Source organism: Salvelinus fontinalis, chromosome 4 (genome assembly GCF_029448725.1).
Source record: "Salvelinus fontinalis isolate EN_2023a chromosome 4, ASM2944872v1, whole genome shotgun sequence".
Lineage (NCBI taxonomy): Eukaryota > Metazoa > Chordata > Actinopteri > Salmoniformes > Salmonidae > Salvelinus > Salvelinus fontinalis.
This window is the reverse complement of record NC_074668.1, coordinates 13,943,933-13,965,908: the sequence shown is the minus strand read 5'-3', so window position 1 is coordinate 13,965,908 and position 21,976 is coordinate 13,943,933. Positions and strand designations below refer to the sequence as shown.

Genomic DNA, 21,976 nt, shown 5'->3' with positions numbered 1-21,976 from the left:
CAACAGACACATCTCAACATCAACTGTTCAGAGGACATTGCATGAAACAGGCCTTCATGGTCGAATTGCTGCAAAGAAACCACTACTAAAGGACACCAATAATAAGAAGAGAGTCGTTTTGGGTCAAGAAACACGAGCAATGGACATTAGACCGGTGGAAATCTATCCTTTGGTCTGATGAGTCCAAATTTGAGATTTTTGGTTCCAACTGCCATGTCTTTTTGAGATGCAGAGTAGGTGAACAGATGATCTCCGCATTTGTGGTTCTCACTGTGAATCATGAAGGAGGAGGTGTGAGAGTGCTTTGCTGGTGACACTGTCAGTGATTTATTTAGAATTCAAGGGACAAGGGAATTCTGCAGCAATACGCCATCACATCTGGTTTGCGCTTAGTGGACTATCATTTGTTTTTCAACAGGACAATAACCCAACACACCTTCAGGCTGTGTAAGGGCTATTTGACCAAGAATGAGAGCGATGGAGTGCTGCATCAGATGACCTGGCCTCCACAATCACTCAACCTCAACTCAATTGAGATGGTTTGGAATGAGTTGGACCGCAGAGTGAGGGAAAAGCAGCCAACAAGTGCTCAGCATATGTGGGAACTCCTTCAAGACTATTGGAAAAGCATTCCAGGTGAAGCTGGTTGAGAGAATGACAAGTGTGATAATCTGTCGTCAAGGCAAAGGGTGGCTACTTTGAAGAATCTAAAATGAGTTGGACCGCAGAGTGAGGGAAAAGCAGCCAACAAGTACTCAGCATATGTGGGAACTCCTTCAAGACTATTAGAAAAGCATTCCAGGTGAAGCTGGTTGAGAGAATGACAAAAGTGTGAATCTGTCGTCAAGGCAAAGGGTGGCTACTTTGAAGAATCTAAAATATATTTTGATATTTTTAACACTTTTTTGGTTACTACATGATTCCATATGTGTTATTTCATAGTTTTGATGTCTTCACTATATATTATTCTACAATGTAGGAAATAGTTTAAAAATAAAGAAAAACCCTTGAATGAGTAGGTGTGTCCAAACTTTTGACTGGTACTATACATGCATCACAGAATTGGGGAGAAAAATGATTTTGTAATGCTAAAGTTGTAATATGAAGCAGTGCTTAATTAAACGATGTGTGACACATTTGTATAGCATTCGCCGACAGCTTCAGAAATTATCTGCAATTTTATGAACATCAGGACATACAGTATCTGTTACGTACGCCTCTTGGAGGGAACGCAACACCCCGCTACATCTCAACTCCATGTGGAGTTAAAAAGTATGTGATCGTAGGTGCGGGGAAGGACGACAGACAGAGAAAAATACCATTTACAGGTAAACATGGTAATGTGGGGAAAAGGGTCTTTGCTTTGGTCTGGACAGAACCAAAGCAAAGAAAGTCAAAGTTAAGGAATCCTCTCTCTAGAGGTCTTACCTAGTGTGCATAGACAGATTAAATACTACGGGTTATGTATGTCCGCAGGCCTCTTGCCTAAACCCTCCCAAGGTGCATTCCCCTTCCCCCCCTGGGAACAAATGAAAGAGAATAATTTACCAATAATTTACGTGAACAAGTTCATTAACCAATAACACTAAGTCCTGTTGGCATACACATACCTCTGAAGGAGTGGCTACAAAATAATATCAACAAAACGTTCACTGACCAACAACCAACACAGGACATAAAAAGTGCTCCTGGGGAAGGAACACTTGCTTTTATCAAGCTGGAGAAGGAGTTGGTAATTGAAGAGAGCTGTATCCCCTGATGAGAGGGAGGGGTCAGAGCTCCAATCAGCGATGGGGTCGACCATTCAGCTGCTTAGGAATCCAGGAAGCCATTTCCTGAAATACACACACATACAAACCCACAACAACACAGAAACTGGGGAACGTAACAGTATCTCTTCTCTTTATTGGATAAGAAATACACATTATTTTTAATTACTGCAATACCCGTTTGCTCTCTACTGGTTTTAATTAACGATGACTTTGATATGCATTTTTAATATGTGGTAAGGGAGCATTCATTATTTCGCTTGTGAGGGCCTTATTAATCCCCATAAACTTGTGTAATACATTAATAATGTACTGTACATTCGGCAAGTATTCAGAGCCCTTGACTTTTTCCACATTTAGTTACTTTACAGCCTTATTCTAAAAAGGATCAAATCGTTTTTCAATCTATAAGCAATACCCCAGAATGACAAAGCAAAAACATGTTTTTAGAATTTTTTTCCAAAAATGAAAAATATCACATTTACTCAAGTTTTCAGACCCTTTACTCAGTACTTTGTTGAAACACCTTTGGCAGCTTTTACAGCCTTGAGTGTTCTTGGGTATGAAGCTACAAGCTTGGTACAACTGTATTTGGGAGTTTTTTCCATTCTTCTCCGCAGACCCTCTCAAGGTCTGTCAGGTTGGATAGGGCGCATCCCTGCACAGCTATTTTCAGGTCTCTCCAGAGATGTTTGATCGGGTTCAAATCCGAGCTCTGGCTGGGCCACTCAAGGACATTCAGAGGTTTGTCCCAAAGCCACTCCTGTGCTCCTGATTTGATTTGATTTGACGACTCCTGTGTTGTCTTGGCTGTGTGCTTATGGTCGTAGTCCTGCTAGAAGGTCAGCCTTCGCCCCAGTGTGAGGCTCTGAGCGCTCTGGAGCAGGTTTTCATCAAGCATCTCTCTGTACTTTGCTCCGTTCAACTTTCCCTCAATCCTGACTAGTCTCCCAGTCCCTGCCACTGAAAAACATCCCCACAGTATGATGCTGCCACCACCATGCTTCACCGTAGGGATGGTGCCAGGTTTCCTCCAGACGAGACGCTTAGCATTCAAGCCAAATAGTTCAATCTTGGTTTCATCAGACCAGAGAATCTTGTTTGTCATGGTCTGAGAATCCTTTAGGTGCCTTTTGGCAAACTTTAAGCGGGCTGTCATGTACCCTTTTACTGCTTCTGTCTGGCTACTCTACCATACAATTCCTTCAACCTGATGGCTAGGTTTTTGCTCTGACATGCACTTTCAACTGTGGGACCTTATATAGACAGGTGTATGCCTTTCCAAATCATGACCAATTCATTGAATTTAAAACAGGTGGATTCCAATCAAGTTGTAGAAACATCTCAATGATTATCAATGGAAACAGGATGCTTCTAAGCTCATTTCCGAGTCTCATAGCCAAGGATCTAAATACTTACAGTCTATAAATAAGTTATTTCTGTTTACTATTTTTAATATGTTTGAAAAAAAATCTAAAATCCTGTTTTTGCTATGTGATTTCTGTAACGGCTGTCTAGTTCTTCCTCCTCCTCGGACGAGGAGAGGAGAGAAGGATCGGAGGACCAAAATGCAGCGTGGTAATTTGACATAATGATTTATTAACTGAAGTCAAAGACGAACCCGAAAAACACTTGGAAAATTACAAAACAAAAAACCGACGTAGACAGACCTGGACCTTACATAAATACACGAAGAACTCACGAACAGGAACAGACTACATCAAACGAACGAACAAACCGAAACAGTCCCGTGTGGTGCACATACACAGACACGGAAGACAATCACCCACAAACAAACATTGTGAACAGCCAACCTTTATATGGTTCTCAATCAGAGGAAAACGTCAAACACCTGTCCCTGATTGAGAACCATATAAGGCTAATTACAAGTGACCTAAACAAGAAACACAAAACATAGAATGCCCACCCCAACTCACGCCCTGACCAACTAAACACATACAAAAATAACATAAAACAGGTCAGGAACGTGACAGAACCCCCCCCCCCCCCCCCCCCCCCTCAAGGTGCGAACTCCGGAAGCACCACCAAAAGTCATGGGGAGGGTCTGGGTGGGCATCTGTCCACGGTGGCGGCTCAGGCTCTGGGCGTGGTTCCCATCCCACCATAATAAATCCCCGCTTCTTTATCCCCCTCACAATGACCACCCTCCAAATAACCCCACCTAAATTAAGGGGCATCACCAGGATAAGGAGCAGCACCGGAATGAGGGGCAACACCAGAATGAGGGGCAACACCAGAATGAGGGGCAACACCAGAATGACTGGCGGATCCTGGCTGGCTGGCTCTGGCAGATCCTGCCTGGATGACGGCTCTGGCGGATCCTGGCTGGATGACGGCTCTGGCTGGTTATGGCTGGATGACGGCTCTGGCTGGTCATGGCTGGATGACAGCTCTGGCTGGTCATGTCTGGATGACGGCTCTGGCTGGTCATGGCTGGATGACGGCTCTGGCTGGTCATGGCTGGATGACGGCTCTGGCTGGTCATGGCTGGATGACGGCTCTGGCTGGTCATGGCTGGATGACGGCTCTGGCTGGTCATGGCTGGATGACGGCTCTGGCTGGTCATGGCTCGCTGACGGCTCTGGCTGATCCTGTCTGGCGGAAGGCTCTGGCTGATCCTGTCTGGCGGAAGGCTTTGGCTGCTCCTGTCTGGCGGAAGGCTCTAGCGGCTCCTGTCTGGCGGAAGGCTCTAGCGGCTCCTGTCTGGCGGACGGCTCTGTAGGCTCATGGCAGACGGGCGGCTTTGCAGGCTCATGGCAGACGGGCAGCTTTGAAGGCTCAGTACCGACGGGCGGCTTTGAAGGCTCAATACAGACGGACAGTTCATGCGGCGCTTGGCAGATGGACAGTGCAGACGCCGTTGGGCAGACGGACAGTTCAAGCGCCGTTGGGCAGACGGGCAGTTCAGGCGCCGCTGGGCAGACGGTAGACTCTGGCCGGCTGAGACGCACTGTAGGCCTGGTGCGTGGTGCCGGAACTGGAGGTACCGGGCTAAAGACACGCACCTTCAGGCTAGTGCGGGGAACAGCAACAGGGCACACTGGACTCTCGATGTGCACTATAGGCCTGGTGCGTGGTACCGGAACTGGAGGTACCGGGCTGAGGGCACGCACCTCAGGGCGAGTGCGGGGAGAAGGAACAGTGCGTACAGGGCTCTGGAGACGCACAGGAGGCTTGGTGCGTGGTGCCGGGACTGGTGGTACTGGGCTGGAGACACGCACCATAGGGCTAGTGCGTGGAGGAGGAACAGGGCTCTGGAGATGCACTGGAAGCCTGGTGCGTGGTGTAGGCACTGGTGGTACTGGCCTGGAGCGAGGAGGTGGCGCCGGAAATACCGGACCGTGCAGGCGTACTGGCTCCCTTGAGCATTGAGCCTGCCCAACCTTACCTGGTTGTAGGCTCCCCGTCGCCCGACCAGTGCGGGGAGGTGGAATAACCCGCACCGGGCTATGTAGGCGAACCGGGGACACCATGCGTAAGGCTGGTGCCATGTAAGCCGGCCCGAGGAGACGTACTGGTGGCCAGATATGTAGGACCGGCTTCATGACATCCGGCTCAATACTCAATCTGGCCCGGCCGATACGAGGAGCTGGTATGTACCGCACCGGGCTGTGCACACGTACAGGAGACACCATGCGCTCTAATGCGTAACACGGTGTCTGCCCGTACTCTCGCTCTCCACGGTAAGTACAGGGAGTGGGCGCAGGTCTCCTACCTGACTTCGCCACTCTCCCTTCTAGCCCCCCCCCAAGAAATTTTGGGGGTTTACTCACGGGTTTCCTACCGCGTCGTTGTGCTGCCTCCATACGCCGGTATCCCTCCTCGCACTGCGCCAGAGAATCCCAGGCGGGCTCCGGCACTCGCCCTGGGTTGATCGCCCACCTGTCGATCTCCTCCCACGTCGTGTAGCCCAGATCCTTTTCCTGCTTCCGAGCTAGCTCCTCATATCGCCGCCTCTCTGTTTTCGCTGCCTCCAGCTCAGCTTTGGGGCGGCGATATTCTCCTGCCTTAGCCCAGGATCCTTTTCCGTCCAAAATTTCCTCCCATGTCCATGAGTCCTGGTTTCGCTGTTGCGCTCTCCCCCGTCGCTTGGTCCTAGGTCGGTGGGTGATTCTGTAACGGCTGTCTAGTTCTTCCTCCTCCTCGGACGAGGAGAGGAGAGAAGGATCGGAGGACCAAAATGCAGCGTGGTAATTTGACATAATGATTTATTAACTGAAGTCAAAGACGAACCCGAAAAACACTTGGAAAATTACAAAACAAAAAAAACGACGTAGACAGACCTGGACATGGAACTTACATAAATACACAAAGAACTCACGAACAGGAACAGACTACATCAAACGAACGAACAAACCGAAACAGTCCCGTGTGGTGCACATACACAGACACGGAAGACAATCACCCACAAACAAACATTGTGAACAGCCAACCTTTATATGGTTCTCAATCAGAGGAAAACGTCAAACACCTGTCCCTGATTGAGAACCATATAAGGCTAATTACAAGTGACCTAAACAAGAAACACAAAACATAGAATGCCCACCCCAACTCACGCCCTGACCAACTAAACACATACAAAAATAACATAAAACAGGTCAGGAACGTGACAATTACGGGGTATTGTGTGTAGATTGATGAGGGGGGAAAAGGTATTTAGTCCATTTAACAATAATCCTGTAACGTAACAAAATGTGGAAAAAGGGAAGGGGTCTGAACACCTTCCGAATGCACTGTATCTACGGCTCTTTTTGTAAACGGAGGTGGAGTTGCAGGTTTAATGGGCACTGGTTGGCCATTATGTAACACAAGACTGGACTTTCTGTGTAAAATAGCACTTTATATAATGGCCATGCTGCATTTCTGTGCTCTACTCTTAGACCTGGACCACTCAGACATTGACATGCTAAAAGCTCCTCACAATTCCGGTACATTCAGCGTGAGTTCTTGCACAGTACAAGCTTCTTTACAGTATGCATAATGATGCTCCTAAAGTAGCCAATTCCATTCTCTTTCAATCTGCATAGAATGATCTCTATGATTCCACTGTGATGTTTGAAAAAAGGAACTGTGAAGCTGAAGTGAAAAGCTTGGCACAGCATTTTCGTACTCTTATTAGTTAAAGTGTGTGAGTAATACCTTATACGCACTAATGCTAATTTAGCCTTATTGCAGATTTGACCACTTAATGGCAGTATGATCTCTATTAAGTCTAATACACTATTTAAATAATGTTACTGAAGTTGAACAGATCACTCTTTCACACATAATTATGTGCTGCTTTATTTCCAATGCCTGACGTGTCAGAAGCAGTGCTGACATATGAGGCTCGGCCCTTATTATTAATTAACTGTTAGGAAAGAAGCCGTGTTTGTGTTCTGCACAGAGGTGCGTAAGAGGAGTCAGCTGGGGCTTTTTCTGTGAATATTAAGATCTCTATTGGTGTAACCTTGTATCGGATCACATTCCCTGTACATATTGGATGAAAGGAATTGGAAAACACCATGACCTTTTAACTTCCTCTATGCATCTCTTTGATGTAGCTTTTCCTCCCGTACTTTCTTCCTTTTGAGAAATGTGCTTGACAGACCTCGATGTAGTCATATGAGCTTGACTGGTTAACAAAACTCTTGATGTAATGAAGCACAGGCTTTCTTTCATTCCATTACGAGCTGGTCATTCATGACTTTTCCAGATTTCCAGAATGTCCAATGCGTGATAAGGGCCTATGCATTGCCAATAATAAGTGAATCAGTCAATGCCTGACTGTATTATGGAGAGACTTATGCCAGCGAACTTTCGTTGACCACCTCGGTGGGGTGACTCTTCTCCTGGAGCAGTCTTCGTCTGATTGGCTCAGGCCTAATTAGGTTTGATTGGCTCACATGGTCAGAACAGGAAGTACTTTCTTCCAAGGTCCCATCTGCCACTGTTTTGACATTTCCATGGTCTGACTAGTCCTTCTTTCTCTTCCTCTTCTGTCAACGTCTTGAATGGTGTATTTTGTTTTGACCTCCCTGGGAGATATATTTGACATGCCGGAGTCTTAGGCACTTCCGTCTTACGTCTTTGATGTGCCTTTTATACTTTCTGACTTTGCAAGTGCATTCGTCTGTCATTGTCAAATGTCAATGTGTCTGATCCATTTCATCATGGCAGGGTGCAAGGACATGTACAGATAGAAAGGGAAAGAGGAAAGGACTTACTAAAAGCATCCCAGGATGTGTCCTGCTGAGAAGGCTACTGTCCCTTAATGTGGACCCATGCCAGTTGCTATCAGAGAGCACTGGGAAGGGTGGGCTGAAGAAGCAGTGTCAAATAAAAGGAAGTGACATAATCAGGCCAACGTTAGAGCCCTCTGCTATCTCACCAAGTATACATTTAGAGCAGAGGCTCTGAATTGTAACTTCCTAATTTACCACCCATGAATGCATGCAAGTGTAAAATACACACAATTTAAAGGACTGACGGTTCACAGTGTGTTACAAATTACATTTGATTGCATAATCTATAAACTATTTTATGTATATCTTTACTGTTCTTTGTTGGCCTTTTCAGACCGTACATGTTTTCCCATTGTTGTGTAAAATGCACTTGAAAAGGCGATAGTCACCAATAACGAGCAATAGTAATGTCATCTTTCTGTAGACACTAACTCTGCCACATGTCTCGGTGGGCAAAAAGCCTATGGGGAAATACATTTTATTTTTGTAGGGTTTTTTGATAAATGCAGAAAATAAGGCTTGTGGTAAACACAGGCTTCGGAGATTTTATAATTTTTTTCCTATTAAATATTCTTCATCAGTTAACTTTTTGTACATTTTGAAGCATTTATGCAATCAAAACAAGCACATTTAAACACATAAAGGCTTCATAATTCATAAATGTCATGTTAACTGACTGATATTATCTCATAGAACAAAACGTATAAGATATGGGGGGCAGCTAGCCTAGCGGTTAGAGATGCGAGCCAGCAACCAGGGGGTTACCAATTCGAATCCCGGGGCCGACGGGGAAAATATGGCAGGAACAGAGCTGGCAATCTGAGGGTTGCTGGTATCAAATCCTAGATGCTATTGCCTGCCGGTGTGCCCTTGAACAAGGCACTTAACCCCCACAACAATGGTGCCCAGTGTGGCAGCCCCCTGCACCTCTTCAAAAAAACTGTATGTGTGTTTTTCAAGGGGCTCGGTTAAAAGAACATGTCAAATTTCGGTTGGCTCTTGTGTGCAATTGACCAATAAAGTGATCTCAATATCCTAAACCTGTGTTTTCCTCAGACCTTATTTTCTGCGATTATCTCCAAACCTCGTTCTTTCCTCATGAATTTCTCCCATAGGAATGGCTGGTCCTGGGTGGCACAGCAGTCAAAAGCACGGCCCGCAGTGCTAAGGCGTCACTACAGCCTGGGGTTTGATCCCAGGCTGTGTCACAACCGGTCGTCACTGGGACCCCTATAGGACGGCGCAAAATTGGCCTAGTGCTGTCCGGGGTAGGGGAGGGTTTGGCCGGTGGGGCTTTCCTTGGCTCATCGTGCTCTAGCGACTCCTTGAGATGGTGCCGGGCGCCTGCAAGCTGACCCAGGTTGTCAGTTGATCAGTGTGTCCTCCGACACATTGTTGCGGCTAACATCCGGGTTAAGCGAGCAGTGTGATATGAAGTAGACGGCCAGGCGGGTAGTGTTTTGGAGGATGCACGACTCAACCTTTGCCTCTCCCGAGCCCATTAAGGAGTTGCAGAGATGAGCAAAGGGACCTAATTCAGGGAGAAAACAGAGTCAAAAAAAGAAGAAAAATACGCATGTGGCCATAGTACTGGGATTAGTACTGGGATTAGTACTGGTTAGTACTGGGATTAGTACTGTTAGTACTGGGATTAGTACTGGGATTAGTAGTGGTTAGTACTGGGATTAGTACTGGTTAGTACTGGGATTAGTACTGGTTAGTACTGGGATTAGTACTGGTTAGTACTGGGATTAGTACTGGTTAGTACTGGGATTAGTACTGGTTAGTACTGGGATTAGTACTGGGATTAGTACTGGTTAGTACTGGGATTAGTACTGGGATTAGTACTGGTTAGTACTGGGATTAGTACTGGGATTAGTACTGGTTAGTACTGGGATTAGTACTGGTTAGTACTGGGATTAGTACTGGTTAGTACTGGGATTAGTACTGGGATTAGTACTGGGATTAGTACTGGTTAGTACTGGGATTAGTACTGGTTAGTACTGGTTAGTACTGGGATTAGTACTGGTTAGTACTGGGATTAGTACTGGGATTAGTACTGGTTAGTACTGGGATTAGTACTGGTTAGTACTGGGATTAGTACTGGTTAGTACTGGGATTAGTACTGGTTAGTACTGGGATTAGTACTGGGATTAGTACTGGTTAGTACTGGGATTAGTACTGGTTAGTACTGGGATTAGTACTGGTTAGTACTGGGATTAGTACTGGGATTACTACTGGTTAGTACTGGTTAGTACTGGGATTAGTACTGGTTAGTACTGGGATGGGAGACCGCCTGGGAATACCAGGTGCCGTAAGCAAAAAATTGTGTTTTACAAAGAAAAGGAAAAGGAATCGCTGAACTAACCAGAGGTAACTCATTTCTGTTTTTTAGGACTACAAGCGGGCATGTTCTAGAGTTGTGGCTCAATTATGTATCCCAATACATAGATATGTACACTGTCCCTTGTGGGTTTATTGGGTTGGCAGTCATTTCTGTTTGTCAGGCTCCATATCCACTGTCCTCAATGTAACCCAGTCCTCTAACGCAGGGTTTCCCAAACTCGGTCCAGGGGCCCCCTGGGTACACATTTTGGTTTTTGCACAGCTGATTCAAATTGAGGACAGTGGATATGGAGCCTGACTAACAGAACTGACGTGCTCTAACAAGTGTGGTGATGAGGGAGGGTTCCTTTCTACTGGCCCTGATAAGGGGTCAGGATGGGGGATGGTTGAGGGTTGAGGTTCTGTGAAGTCACAGTTAGGGTGGGGGGTGCCAGCTTGTCAGAATGTTATGTGACTGTGAATACAAAGTAATCATGCTGATGATCAGCCAACCACAGTGGTTGGTTCAATCCGCCCCTGATTCACTCTACCCTCTCTCCACCACTCGACCCATTTTATGTGGGACCACCGGAGTTTGTAATCGAGGCTATAATGTTACGCATTCCTCAGGTTGCTGAGATGTTTGAAATGTGAACAACATTGTTGGTTGGTTGAAAGATTCACTTTACAGCAGATTTTTGTGGCCTGTGAATGTGGAATGTATATAGTAAGAAATAGAGAAATGCTGGATGAGAAAAATGAAATACCAAGAATAACCACAGGGAAAAAATCTCAGTAACATAGCCAAGCCAACTTGGCTAGCCAACTCAATGCCTGTGCTCAAATATGATTAATCAGCTTTAAAGGTTTATGGCCTTAGGTAGACTGTATACGGAGTTGACTGAGGAGTTTAGATTGCGGTCTTTAATGTACACTGAGTGTACAAAACATTAGGAAAACCTTCCTAATATTGAGTTGCACCCCCTTTTGCTCTCAAAACAGCCTCAATTCATCGGGGCATGGACTCTACAAGGTGTTGAAACGTGTTCCACAGGGATGCTGGCCCCTGTTGACTACAAATCTTTCACAGTTGTGTCAAGTTGGCTGGATGTCCTTTTGGGTGGTGGATCATTCTTGATACACACGGTAAACTGTTGAGCTTGAAAAACCCAGCAGCGTTGCAGTTCTTGAAACACTCAAACCAGTGTGCCTGTCACCTACTAGCATACCCCGTTCAAAGGTACTTAAATATTTTGTCTTCCTCATTCACCCTCTGAATTTCATACATACACAATCCTGCTACACTGATTTAAGTGGATTTAACCAGTGAAATCAGTAAGGGATCATAGCTTTCACCTGGATTCACCTGGTCAGTCTATGTCATGGAAAGAGCAGGTGTTCCTAATGTTTTGTATACTCAGTTCATATGGTTTATCCCTCGGTCTAATGAAATTTAGCTGAGTAAATATACAATCCCCCGGGCATTGGAACAAGCTAATGTTCCTAAAACCTGTTCCTAAAAAAACAATGTTCCTAAAACCTGCCAAATAGGATTTAGGGGCTCGACTGTACCCGACACACCGAAAATGTCAGCCTTTGGTGATTGATCTCAGAGGAAACATAGGACGCTTTTCTCTGTTTAACCACTCATCAGGTTTTCACCGTTGATTGATTGGGCTCTCTTTGCAGCCCAAAAAGAAATTGCGGAGCTGGGGCAGGCATCGCGTGGCACACATCTATCACGGCCCAAGGGCTAGAGCACACAAGACTACCTTGGCTGACATTCGCACAGCAAAGCCCCCAACCTCTTTTCAACACACACACACCGACAGCAAAGAGAACAACGTCGTAGGACAAAGAACGTTTTATCAGGGTGAAGTCTCAAAGGACACTGCTATTGTAGACCGCCCCTCTTTCTCTCTCTCTTTCTCCCTCTTTTTCTCTCGCACTTTCTCTCACTCTCTCTCATTCTCTCTCTCTTTCTCTTCTCTCTTCTCTCACTCTCTCTCTCTTCTCTCACTCTCTCTCTCTCACTCTCTCTCTCTTCTCTCACTCTCTCACTCTCTCTCTATTCTCTCACTCTCTCACTCTCTCTATCTCTTCTCTCACTCTCTCTCTCTCACTCTCTCTCTCTTCTCTCACTCTCGCTCTCTCACTCTCACTCTCTCTCTCTCGCTCTCTTCTCTCGCTCGCTCTCTCTTTCTATCTTTCTCGCTCTCTTTCTTTCACTTTTTCTATCTTTCCTGCTCTCTTTCTTTCACTCTTTCTTTCTCTTTCTTTTTATCTTTCTCTTTCTCTTTCTTTCTCTCTCTCTCTCTCTCTCTCTCTCTCTCTCTCTCTCTCTCTCTCTTTCTCTTTCTCGCTCTCTCTCTCTCGCTCTCTCGCTCTCTCGCTCTCTCATTCTCTCATTCTCTCTCTCTCTCATTCACTCTCACTCTGCTGTGGCTGTGCTTTGTGCAGGGATGTATTCTCCATTAGAGAGGCTTTCAGTGTTCCTTTGTGCCGTTATAGATCGTCACGTCAAAACAGCCCTGACGCCTGACACCCTCTCCTCCTCCTTAGAGAGCAAGGCCTTTGTGAAAGCTATTATACTTTCCTCTGTTCAACTAATTATCCACAAGTCTCATTAATACTGATACAGGAGTGAGGCGGAATGGGCTTGACTTTGATAGGGTTACCCTCGTTTGCAATTCATATGCAACGGCGTGCCACTGCCAACAACACGTAGCAATAAGCTAGCCTGTGTTCATTCTGAAGGCTGAATCTGCCCTGGATCTCTATGATGTTGTGTCATTGCTACTCTTTTCTTGTGACTGAGGTTAAGCAGATGAGCGAGAATAGGCTGTTTGTGTGTTGACTGGACACTAGCAATTGTGCTGAAATTGGTCGTTCACCTATCGAGGTGAGAGCGAGGACATGAATGGAACCCTGAGACCTGTCATCTCTTCCTTTATAGGTGTTACTGAAGACAAGGGACAAAGAATAAGGGACCTATCAAAAGGCAGTTATGCCTGTCAACAATTTGGTTTAAAAAAAAATACAAAAGACAATTCATTTGTAAGTTGGAAACATTTATTTTTGTCACAGGTGTTTTCATGTCCTTTGAAGCATTGCATATTGGCTCAAGTTGTTTTATTTAACATCCCAAGGTTAAATATGTGTTGAGCCAATACGTAACTTTAAGCCTTCTCAGTCACGATAAATTAATTGTGAACGGGCGATGCTCCTACCCTCCTGGTTATAAAATAGATCTGATTGATGTTTAAGTCTCTGCCAAATAAGTAAATCACAGCATTATACAACATAATTTGATTGTCGATTCCCCCCATTCCTTCAAAGTTATTTGCATGAATATCTTCCCTGTGAGAGATTACAAAAGTTTTGCCATCAAACTTCAACTGGGAAGTTTTGACAGCATCCAGGCAGTTCTACACCTCGTTGTTTAAAACATGAGGGAGCTATTGGCAGGCTCTGAGTTATGAATCCAATAAGCCTTCATCGAGGCCTTGTCATTTACATTTGGCCCACACTGCAGGTAGTAGTCGTCGGTGAGGGGTTTTAGATGGCAGTGTTATGGCACCATGTTGTAGGCACTGTCAGTGCAGTGACATATTGCTGTGTCATAAGTGTTTGCTTGTAATAACTTTGAGTCCAAGCCTTTGCTGTCATTATTATTCCCTAAGAAATGACATTGTAGCAAAACTAAATTGGAAAAATAGAAAAGGCCAGGGAAAAGATGAGCGTGCTAACCAAGTTATTAATCATCATCAACTGAGACAGACCAGGCACTTTCAAATAAAATATGTTTTCCTCTTATTGAGATTTCAGCTTTGCTTATTTGATGTGTGTTTTGCTGTGTGGGTGTATTTCTTGGCTTCATTGCAGTTACACAGGCTGAACTCCACGCTATGTTTTTCTCAGGAAATGCTGCTTTCCTAGTGTGGGGTATTCCAGGATCATTAGTGCAGCCTCCGTGCCTTGGGCAGCTCAGGATGGTTCGTACGAGGCTAGCTCTGGGCAGTTCAGGATGGTTCGTACGAGGCTAGCTCTGGGAAGCTCAGGATGGTTCGTACGAGGCTAGCTCTGGGCAGTTCAGGATGGTTCGTACGAGGCTAGCTCTGGGCAGCTCAGGATGGTTCGTACGAGGCTAGCTCTGGGCAGTTCAGGATGGTTCGTACGAGGCTAGCTCTGGGAAGCTCAGGATGGTTCGTACGAGGCTAGCTCTGGGCAGTTCAGGATGGTTCGTACGAGGCTAGCTCTGGGCAGCTCAGGATGGTTCGTACGAGGCTAGCTCTGGGAAGCTCAGGATGGTTCGTACGAGGCTAGCTCTGGGCAGTTCAGGATGGTTCGTACGAGGCTAGCTCTGGGCAGCTCAGGATGGTTCGTACGAGGCTAGCTCTGGGCAGTTCTGCAGAACTCTAGAACTAGATCTCTGTGAATGACAGGCACTTCATCTATCACTCTCCATCCATCTATTTACCCACCAGTCCTTTCCTCTGACTTAGAGTTCAACCCAGTGTATTGGATTCATTAAGTCAGTCGGAGATTCTCTGACGGAAAAGGCTGGACCACAACCTGATGCAATGCATCACTACTGTAATGATGTTTTCGCAAGCGTCCATGTCTAGTCAATAGTTATAATGGCAAAAGACCCCTTGATAATGTTGACCGTGTTTTGTCTCCTTCTGTTTGTTGTTTCTCCACTCAGGACCGTGCCACCCGAACCCATGCCACAACAGAGGAATATGTGAAATCAGTGAAACCTACAGAGGCGACACGTTCATAGGCTATGTCTGCAAGTGTCCAACCGGCTTCAACGGAATCCACTGCCAACACAGTAAGTTGGATGATCATCAATATCCTTGTATCTACCGGTGCTAACAATTCTAGGCAAAATCTCCATATGAAAAAAGAGTGAAGTAGAGATCTTAAAGAAAATGTTGCCATTCATATAAAGACTTTCCACTGGTTAAACGCTCACCTGTCATGACCATACAAGAGCTTAGAGAAAACAATAATGGTCCTTTACAGAAAGTAACGGTGTCTTTCAAACTTGAAAGAGTGGGTTCAGCAAAATGCCAGAGCGGTAAATCAGGTACAGGAAATAAAAGTGCTGAATTTGCTTTCTTTTGTAGAGTAGTGTTAGTGTTAGGAAATGTATGTTGCTACACTACATGATGTAAGACCTTGGACGGGAGCTGGTGTTACTGCATCTTACCTGTGTGTGTGTGTGTGTGTGTGTGTGTGTGTGTGTGTGTGTGTGTGTGTGTGTGTGTGTGTGTGTGTGTGTGTGTGTGTGTGTGTGTGTGTGTGTGTGTGTGTGTGTGTGTGTGTGTGTGTGTGTGTGTGTACATGTACACATACATTGTATTCAGGATGTTTCCTGTAAGAGAACTAAGACAAACACAAATATGAACATATCCTTGAACAATGCATTGCATCATTCAATTCAACATGTTAATCTGTGTTGCTTTTAATATGGCACAAAACAAACACAAAGCCAGGGCGACGGTGTGAATAGATCAACATGAGAGCAACATGTAGTCATAGCTACAAGGTGATCCTTTGAAAAATTCTACTTCACATTTTGAGAGTATTACATTATTACATTATTACAGTATTACTTGCACTGTTTTTGTGTGCTTTATCAAAGTAACCTTACCCCTCAGACCAGAAAGCAATTCTTATATAAACAGGGAAGAAGTAGGGAAGCCGCTAGCCATTAACGTGGGATTATGTGTCCAAAGTTTAGTCTTTGTTTGGAAGTGCTAAATCCTATATCCTGCTGGATGATATGTAGGCCAGCTCCTGTGGTCCCTATACCCTCTCTCCCTGCCTCTGCTTGGCAGATCCGGGCATTAGGTTTCCTTTCCTATACGCAGGCCATCTTCTTCACAGGTGTGTCTGTAAATAATGAAGAGCAGCTTTAATATATTCTGGTGAAGTCTGGGCGGGATGGATATTAGTTTAGAGACAGAAAGAGAAAGAAAGGGTGGGGGAGAAAAATGGTGGAGAGAGAGAGAGAGAGAGAGAGAGAGAGAGAGAGAGAGAGAGAGAGAGAGAGAGAGAGAGAGAGAGAGAGAGAGAGAGAGAGAGAGAGAGAGAGAGAGAGAGAGAGAGAGAGAGAGAGAGAGAGAGAGAGAGAGAGAGAGAGAGAAGAGAGAGAGAGTGAGAGAGAGAGTGAGAGAAGAGAGAGAGAGAGGATGAGAGAGAGAGAGAGAGAGAGATCTGGTATTTCCCCACTTACATGTAGGTTAAACAGACCCAGAAGATAAACAGAGATGTTCTGGAGAAAAGTGATTTTCTTTTCCTCCCTGCTATTGTGAGAAAGAGAGCATTCGAGACACAGTCTACAGAGAGTTATGGTTGTCTAAATGAACATGAGGGACAGGGGAGATTGACTGCATTTATGTCACCGCAGTCTTTGAATTTTTTTTTAACCTGCTTTAGATTTTATTAGCTTTCAAGTGAAATTAATTCCAGTTACTTTACTTAATAAATGCGTGGAATTCCTTTGTTATGGTGTTTTTGATCTTTAATACTATAACTGTGACTATGACTGTGACTGTATCACCCATGTGTATTTGTTCTACTGCCACGTCACACTCACTATGCCCCTGTCCCCCAACTTTTCTGACCGTTTCCGCATGTGATGCCTTATGGAAAGGTTTTGTGTGTGTATATATATATACTCTGTGCTCCATTTAGTTAGTCTGCCTTTTAATTAATTTAAAGTGAAAGTGTAAGGGGTGCGTACTGGCGGCAGAGAAGTCAGGCGCAGGAGAGCAAAAACTGTTTTACAACAGTGCGGTTTAATAAATAAAACCACCTTTAACAGTACAATAATAAATGTGTAAAACCCATCACACACCAGCTTAACGTGCACAAACATTACAATAAACAATTCCGGACAAGGACATGGGGGAAATAGAGGGTTAAATACACAACATGTAATTATGGAATTGGAACCAGGTGTGTGGAAGACAAGACAAAACAAATGGAAAATTAAAAGTGGATCGCGATGGCTAGAAGGCCGGCGTTGCCGACCGACGAACACCGCCCGAACAAGGAGAGGGACCGACTTCGGCGGAAGTCGTGACAGAAAGGGCCAAGTTCTTTGACTAAGTGACAGCTCTACATTTAATCCTGACTTTTTCAACATTAGCCTCATGAATTTGGCCCAAGGTTGATTTCTCAATGAGTGTTCCTGTTAGCATGCACATCATAGTTCAGTTATTGTTTTCCATTAAGCCCTGTGGGCGAGAAACCTATTTGAGATTGCCTGAATACGTGCTAATGGCTGCCAACCTGAATACGTGCTAATGGCTGCCAACCTAAATACGTGCTAATGCCTGCTAACCTGAATACATAACTAATGGCTACCAACCTTAATATGTAATAATTGCTGCCGACCTGATTGCGTAATAATGACTGTGACCCTTAATGTGTACTAATGGCTGCAAACTAAATAGGTACTACTGGCTGCCAACCTGAATACATACTAATAGCTGCTAACCTGAATATGTAATAATGGCTACCAACCTGAATGAGTAACAATGGCTGCAAACCTTAATGTGTACTGCTGACTTCCGACCTGCATGTGTACTAATGGCTGCAAACCTGAATATGTACTAAAAGCTGCCAAACTGAATGCATGCTAATGGCTGCCAAACTGAATACGTACTAATGGCAGCCGTTTTTATTTTCACTCATTACAGTCAAATTAATAAAAATCTGTACATGTATCTGAAGACATTAATAAACAACATCTTGTGTCTGGATAATTTCTGCAATTAATTGATAAAGGCACAGGAATAATTGTTCCCTCAGAATGACAGCTTTGCTGGCTTTGTTGAGGTACGGGTGGGCTTTTAATTGCTGACGAGCTTAATGGAAAAGATAAAATTGAGTCAGTCGGATTTTATCGGAGAGGAACAAACCCGAGTTGAATAGCTGCCTGCGTGCCTTCGTTCTAAATAGAGAAATATTGCCAGGGAATCCAGCAGAAACCAGAATGACAAGTAGGGAGAAGCAGAGACGATACTGAGATGTGTTTGCATATTGAACACTGGAATAAATGTAATGTTGTCTGGCTTGACACCATTTCACAGCTTATTTTGCTTTAAAACAAATCACAAGTCAAATAAAGTCAGAGAGCACTTCACCATTTTATTTACTACTAAACTAACCACAGTCTGTTCACCTCTTGCTCTTATTCTGATTGAACATATACTACATAATGTGCATGTCATCAGTACTGTATATGATGTTACCAATACTCTGGTTTGAGTGTGCAGCAGAGAAACCCAAGCCTTTGCCGTTTCCTTTACCTGCTCACTCTGTCAGACCCAAATCCAATTTCACACCTTTGAGCATTATCCTAAACACAGACAGTATTACACACCATGCTCTTCAGAGGTGGTTTATGAAGCACAGACATAAATGACATGGCATGAACAGCTCATGAAATATAAGCTATTTTAAGTATGTTTTGATGGACAGGTCTACAGCTGAGTTAACTTTTTTTGTGGTGAGCTATTCAGGAGACAAGTTGAGTTGTTGAGATTTTAGAGCACAGACAGGGCATTTCAGACACCTCAGCGACAAATTCGCAAACAGCTTTACAGAATAGTTTTGTACATTCGTGGTCGGCAGCTGAAGTACATTGTGTTGGCTTTGCCAAGGAAAACTAGTTATCAAGGAAAACTAGTTATCAAGGAAAACTAGTTATCAAGGAAAAATAGAAAGGTGTGTTTTGCACGTCTGGCTTCTAATCCTACACTTTTAGAAAAAAATATGTTATCTAGAACCTTAAAAGCTTCTTCGGCTGTCCCCATAGGTGAAATCTTTGCGTAATCTTTTTTGGTTGCAGATAGAACTCTTTTGGGTTCCATGTAGAGCCATTTCTACAGAGGGTTCTACATGGAACCCTTAAAGAGCTCTACCTGGAACCCAAAAGGGTTTTCTTATAGGGCTATATGATATGTCTCAAAAATAAATCTGACGTTTTTTGTTTGTTTATGTATTTGATGTGCACACCTTACTGAAGCCCAATATATCTCTGTTTCAATACTCTATCTACCAAGCAAACCTTTAGCTTTCTCCAGGATGCAGTACTGTGCTCTAGTTCTCTCTAATAGAATGTGAACATTTGGTTTGTTAGCACTAGGGATTCTCTGATTCTAACACAATTGGGCATCTGGTCATTGAAATGATGGACAGTTTAGGCTTTCATCAATATAAGATGATAAGATGGACAATTTTTGGGGGGCATAGCGCCAAGACAAGGATGGAGAATCTCAGGATTGTGAAGATTACAGTATGTGACTGAAAGTGTATTGGTTGAAATCCCTTGGGAGCAGATGGATATACCCTCGCTTATCCAGCCTCTCCTAGGTAAAATGGAGTCAATGCACATTCTGTCTGCCGTGAAAATACATGGGAAATGTAAAATATGTATTAACTTCATTGAATAGAGCTTAGAGAAATAAAACACCTGTCATGTCAAATTTGATATGTTATGTGATAGTAGTTGAATCAGTGCTTGGTATTGCAGACACAATCTGTAAAATCAACCCGTTTTCTGACATGGATTATAGTATGTTTGTTTTTCAAGTGTCCCCATATGATCGGTTCTCATGCTGGCGACCTTCCAGGAGTCTCCACAGTCTGTAAAAGGCACAGCAAGTCCCTGGCGGTTTGGCTTATTATCATCACTGTTATTATCACAGCTCTTATTTTGAGAGAAAGTGCCGCTGCGTTGTCATTACTCAAATGATGCGCTGTCATGTTCCCGTGGCGACAGGGGGCCGACTGTCAGACCACAGTATTCGGAAAATGGCTTATTATTGTAATGAAGTGTCAAACAGGCAGGCGATTGGGAGTGATCACCTCTGTGGCTGTAGGGGTCGGGCCTGTCCTGGACACACATACTGCGTCTTCCATCTACCAAGGACAGACAATACAGACAAATAAAGGTTAATTTGCTGTTGTTTACATTTTGCAGAAGCATCTTTCTTGCTTTCTCTGTGTTTTTTCTGTCTGTTGTAGGGTTAATGTGTCATGATACAACCACTTTTCTTGGGACTCTCAACTAATCCAGTGGACAACATTGGTTGTACTGTACAGTACCCCCTGTTAACTCCATCGCAGAACTGCCTGCAGCAATCAGATGGCAGGCTGTAGTCAACATGAGGCATTTCCTTTTCAAAACATCGGACCTATCCTGTCAGGAAGCGATGATAAACTAGGCTTAAATGAAATAGCACACCATCATTATAACAGTGCTCTCGCTAGGATCTCAGGGTGCTCCACTATCCTCACTCTCACTGATGTAGAAGGATACAGCACATCAGCTCAGTATGAGTAAACAGCGAAGCAGTGTACTATGAACTTAATGATGTCTCCAACACTCTCTTCCTGAAATAGGATAATGTAGGTAGAGAGGGCACAGAATCCCAGCCAGCGGGAAAGGCTGTGTGGTGATATGCACAGTGTTCCCAAGCTGGCTCCATGGAAAACAAGTTTAAAACATGGCTTCTTCTCTGAATGGGCTGGGGCTGTGCCTTCACTACATCCCTTTATTCCTCGGCCAGATGTCTCAGAGCGCATTTCGTCTACCATTTTTTTTTATTATCAATAAGCAGTCTTTGCCCTCTTTATTTTCAAACCATGCCAACAGGGCACAATTGATTGAAGCTAAACGTAGGATGTGTGGGTTTTTTCATATTTGATGATGTATTGACAGGTGCTGTCATGGCTTGTTGGCTCTGACGCCTGCTCGGCTCCTTGTTCTGAGGGAATCAGCCTGTGTTCATGGTGTGGTGCAATATGAGCCGTGAGGAGCAATTACTGTAAGTCAATACACCTGGGCAACATCAGAGCGGCCTTTCATCTGCACAGGCGACAGAGACGCTAGATCCGCATCTGGGCATAGTGTTGGGCTCTCCAATTATGCCTGCATTAGACACATTTATTTGATATGCTGCTGGAGAGATGCAGTGGTACCGCCACTTCTCAAACCTTCACACACACATAGGGAGAAAATATACATGCTTTGCTAACGCAACAGAATTATATTCAGCTCACAGCATCCCATCTCCATGAAATGCTCTCAGTGACTTTGGCAGAGCTGTTTTCCACTTCTCCAATTGTTGTGCGCTATCTACTCTTCAAGAGTCTAAGAGGCAGAGGTGTATCCCTGCATGTGTGTGTTAGCGTAAGAGAAGGTTTAGCCTGTACAGTACCAGTCAAAAGTTGACACACCTACTCATTCAAGGGTTTTTCTATATTCTTGCTATTTTCTACATTAAAGAATAATAGTGAAGACATCAAAACTTTGAAATAACACGTATGGAATCATGTAGTAAACAAAAAGTGTTAAACAAATAAAAACATATTTTGATTTTAGATTCTTCAAAGTAGCCACCCTTTGCCTTGATGACAGCTTTGCACACTCATGGCATACTCTCAACCAGCTTCATGAGGAATCTTTTTCCAACAGTCTTGAAGGAGTTCCCACATATGCTGAGCACGTGTTGGCTGATTTCCCTTCCCTTTATGGTACAACTCAGTCCAAGCCATCTCAATTAGGTTGAGGTTGGGTGATTGTGGAGGCCAGGCAGTCTGATGCAGCAC

General features: G+C 44.4%; 1 protein-coding gene across 2 annotated transcripts in view; it reads left to right on the top strand.

Moving 5' to 3' along the window:
- LOC129853131 (EGF-like repeat and discoidin I-like domain-containing protein 3) overlaps positions 1-21,976 on the top strand; it is a 234,777-nt gene that overhangs the window by 56,368 nt on the left and 156,433 nt on the right. For both annotated transcript variants that reach the window (XM_055918856.1, XM_055918855.1), the window contains exon 3: positions 15,048-15,176. In XM_055918856.1, coding sequence (XP_055774831.1) covers positions 15,048-15,176 — 129 coding nt within the window. The remainder of the gene's footprint in view (positions 1-15,047; positions 15,177-21,976) is intronic.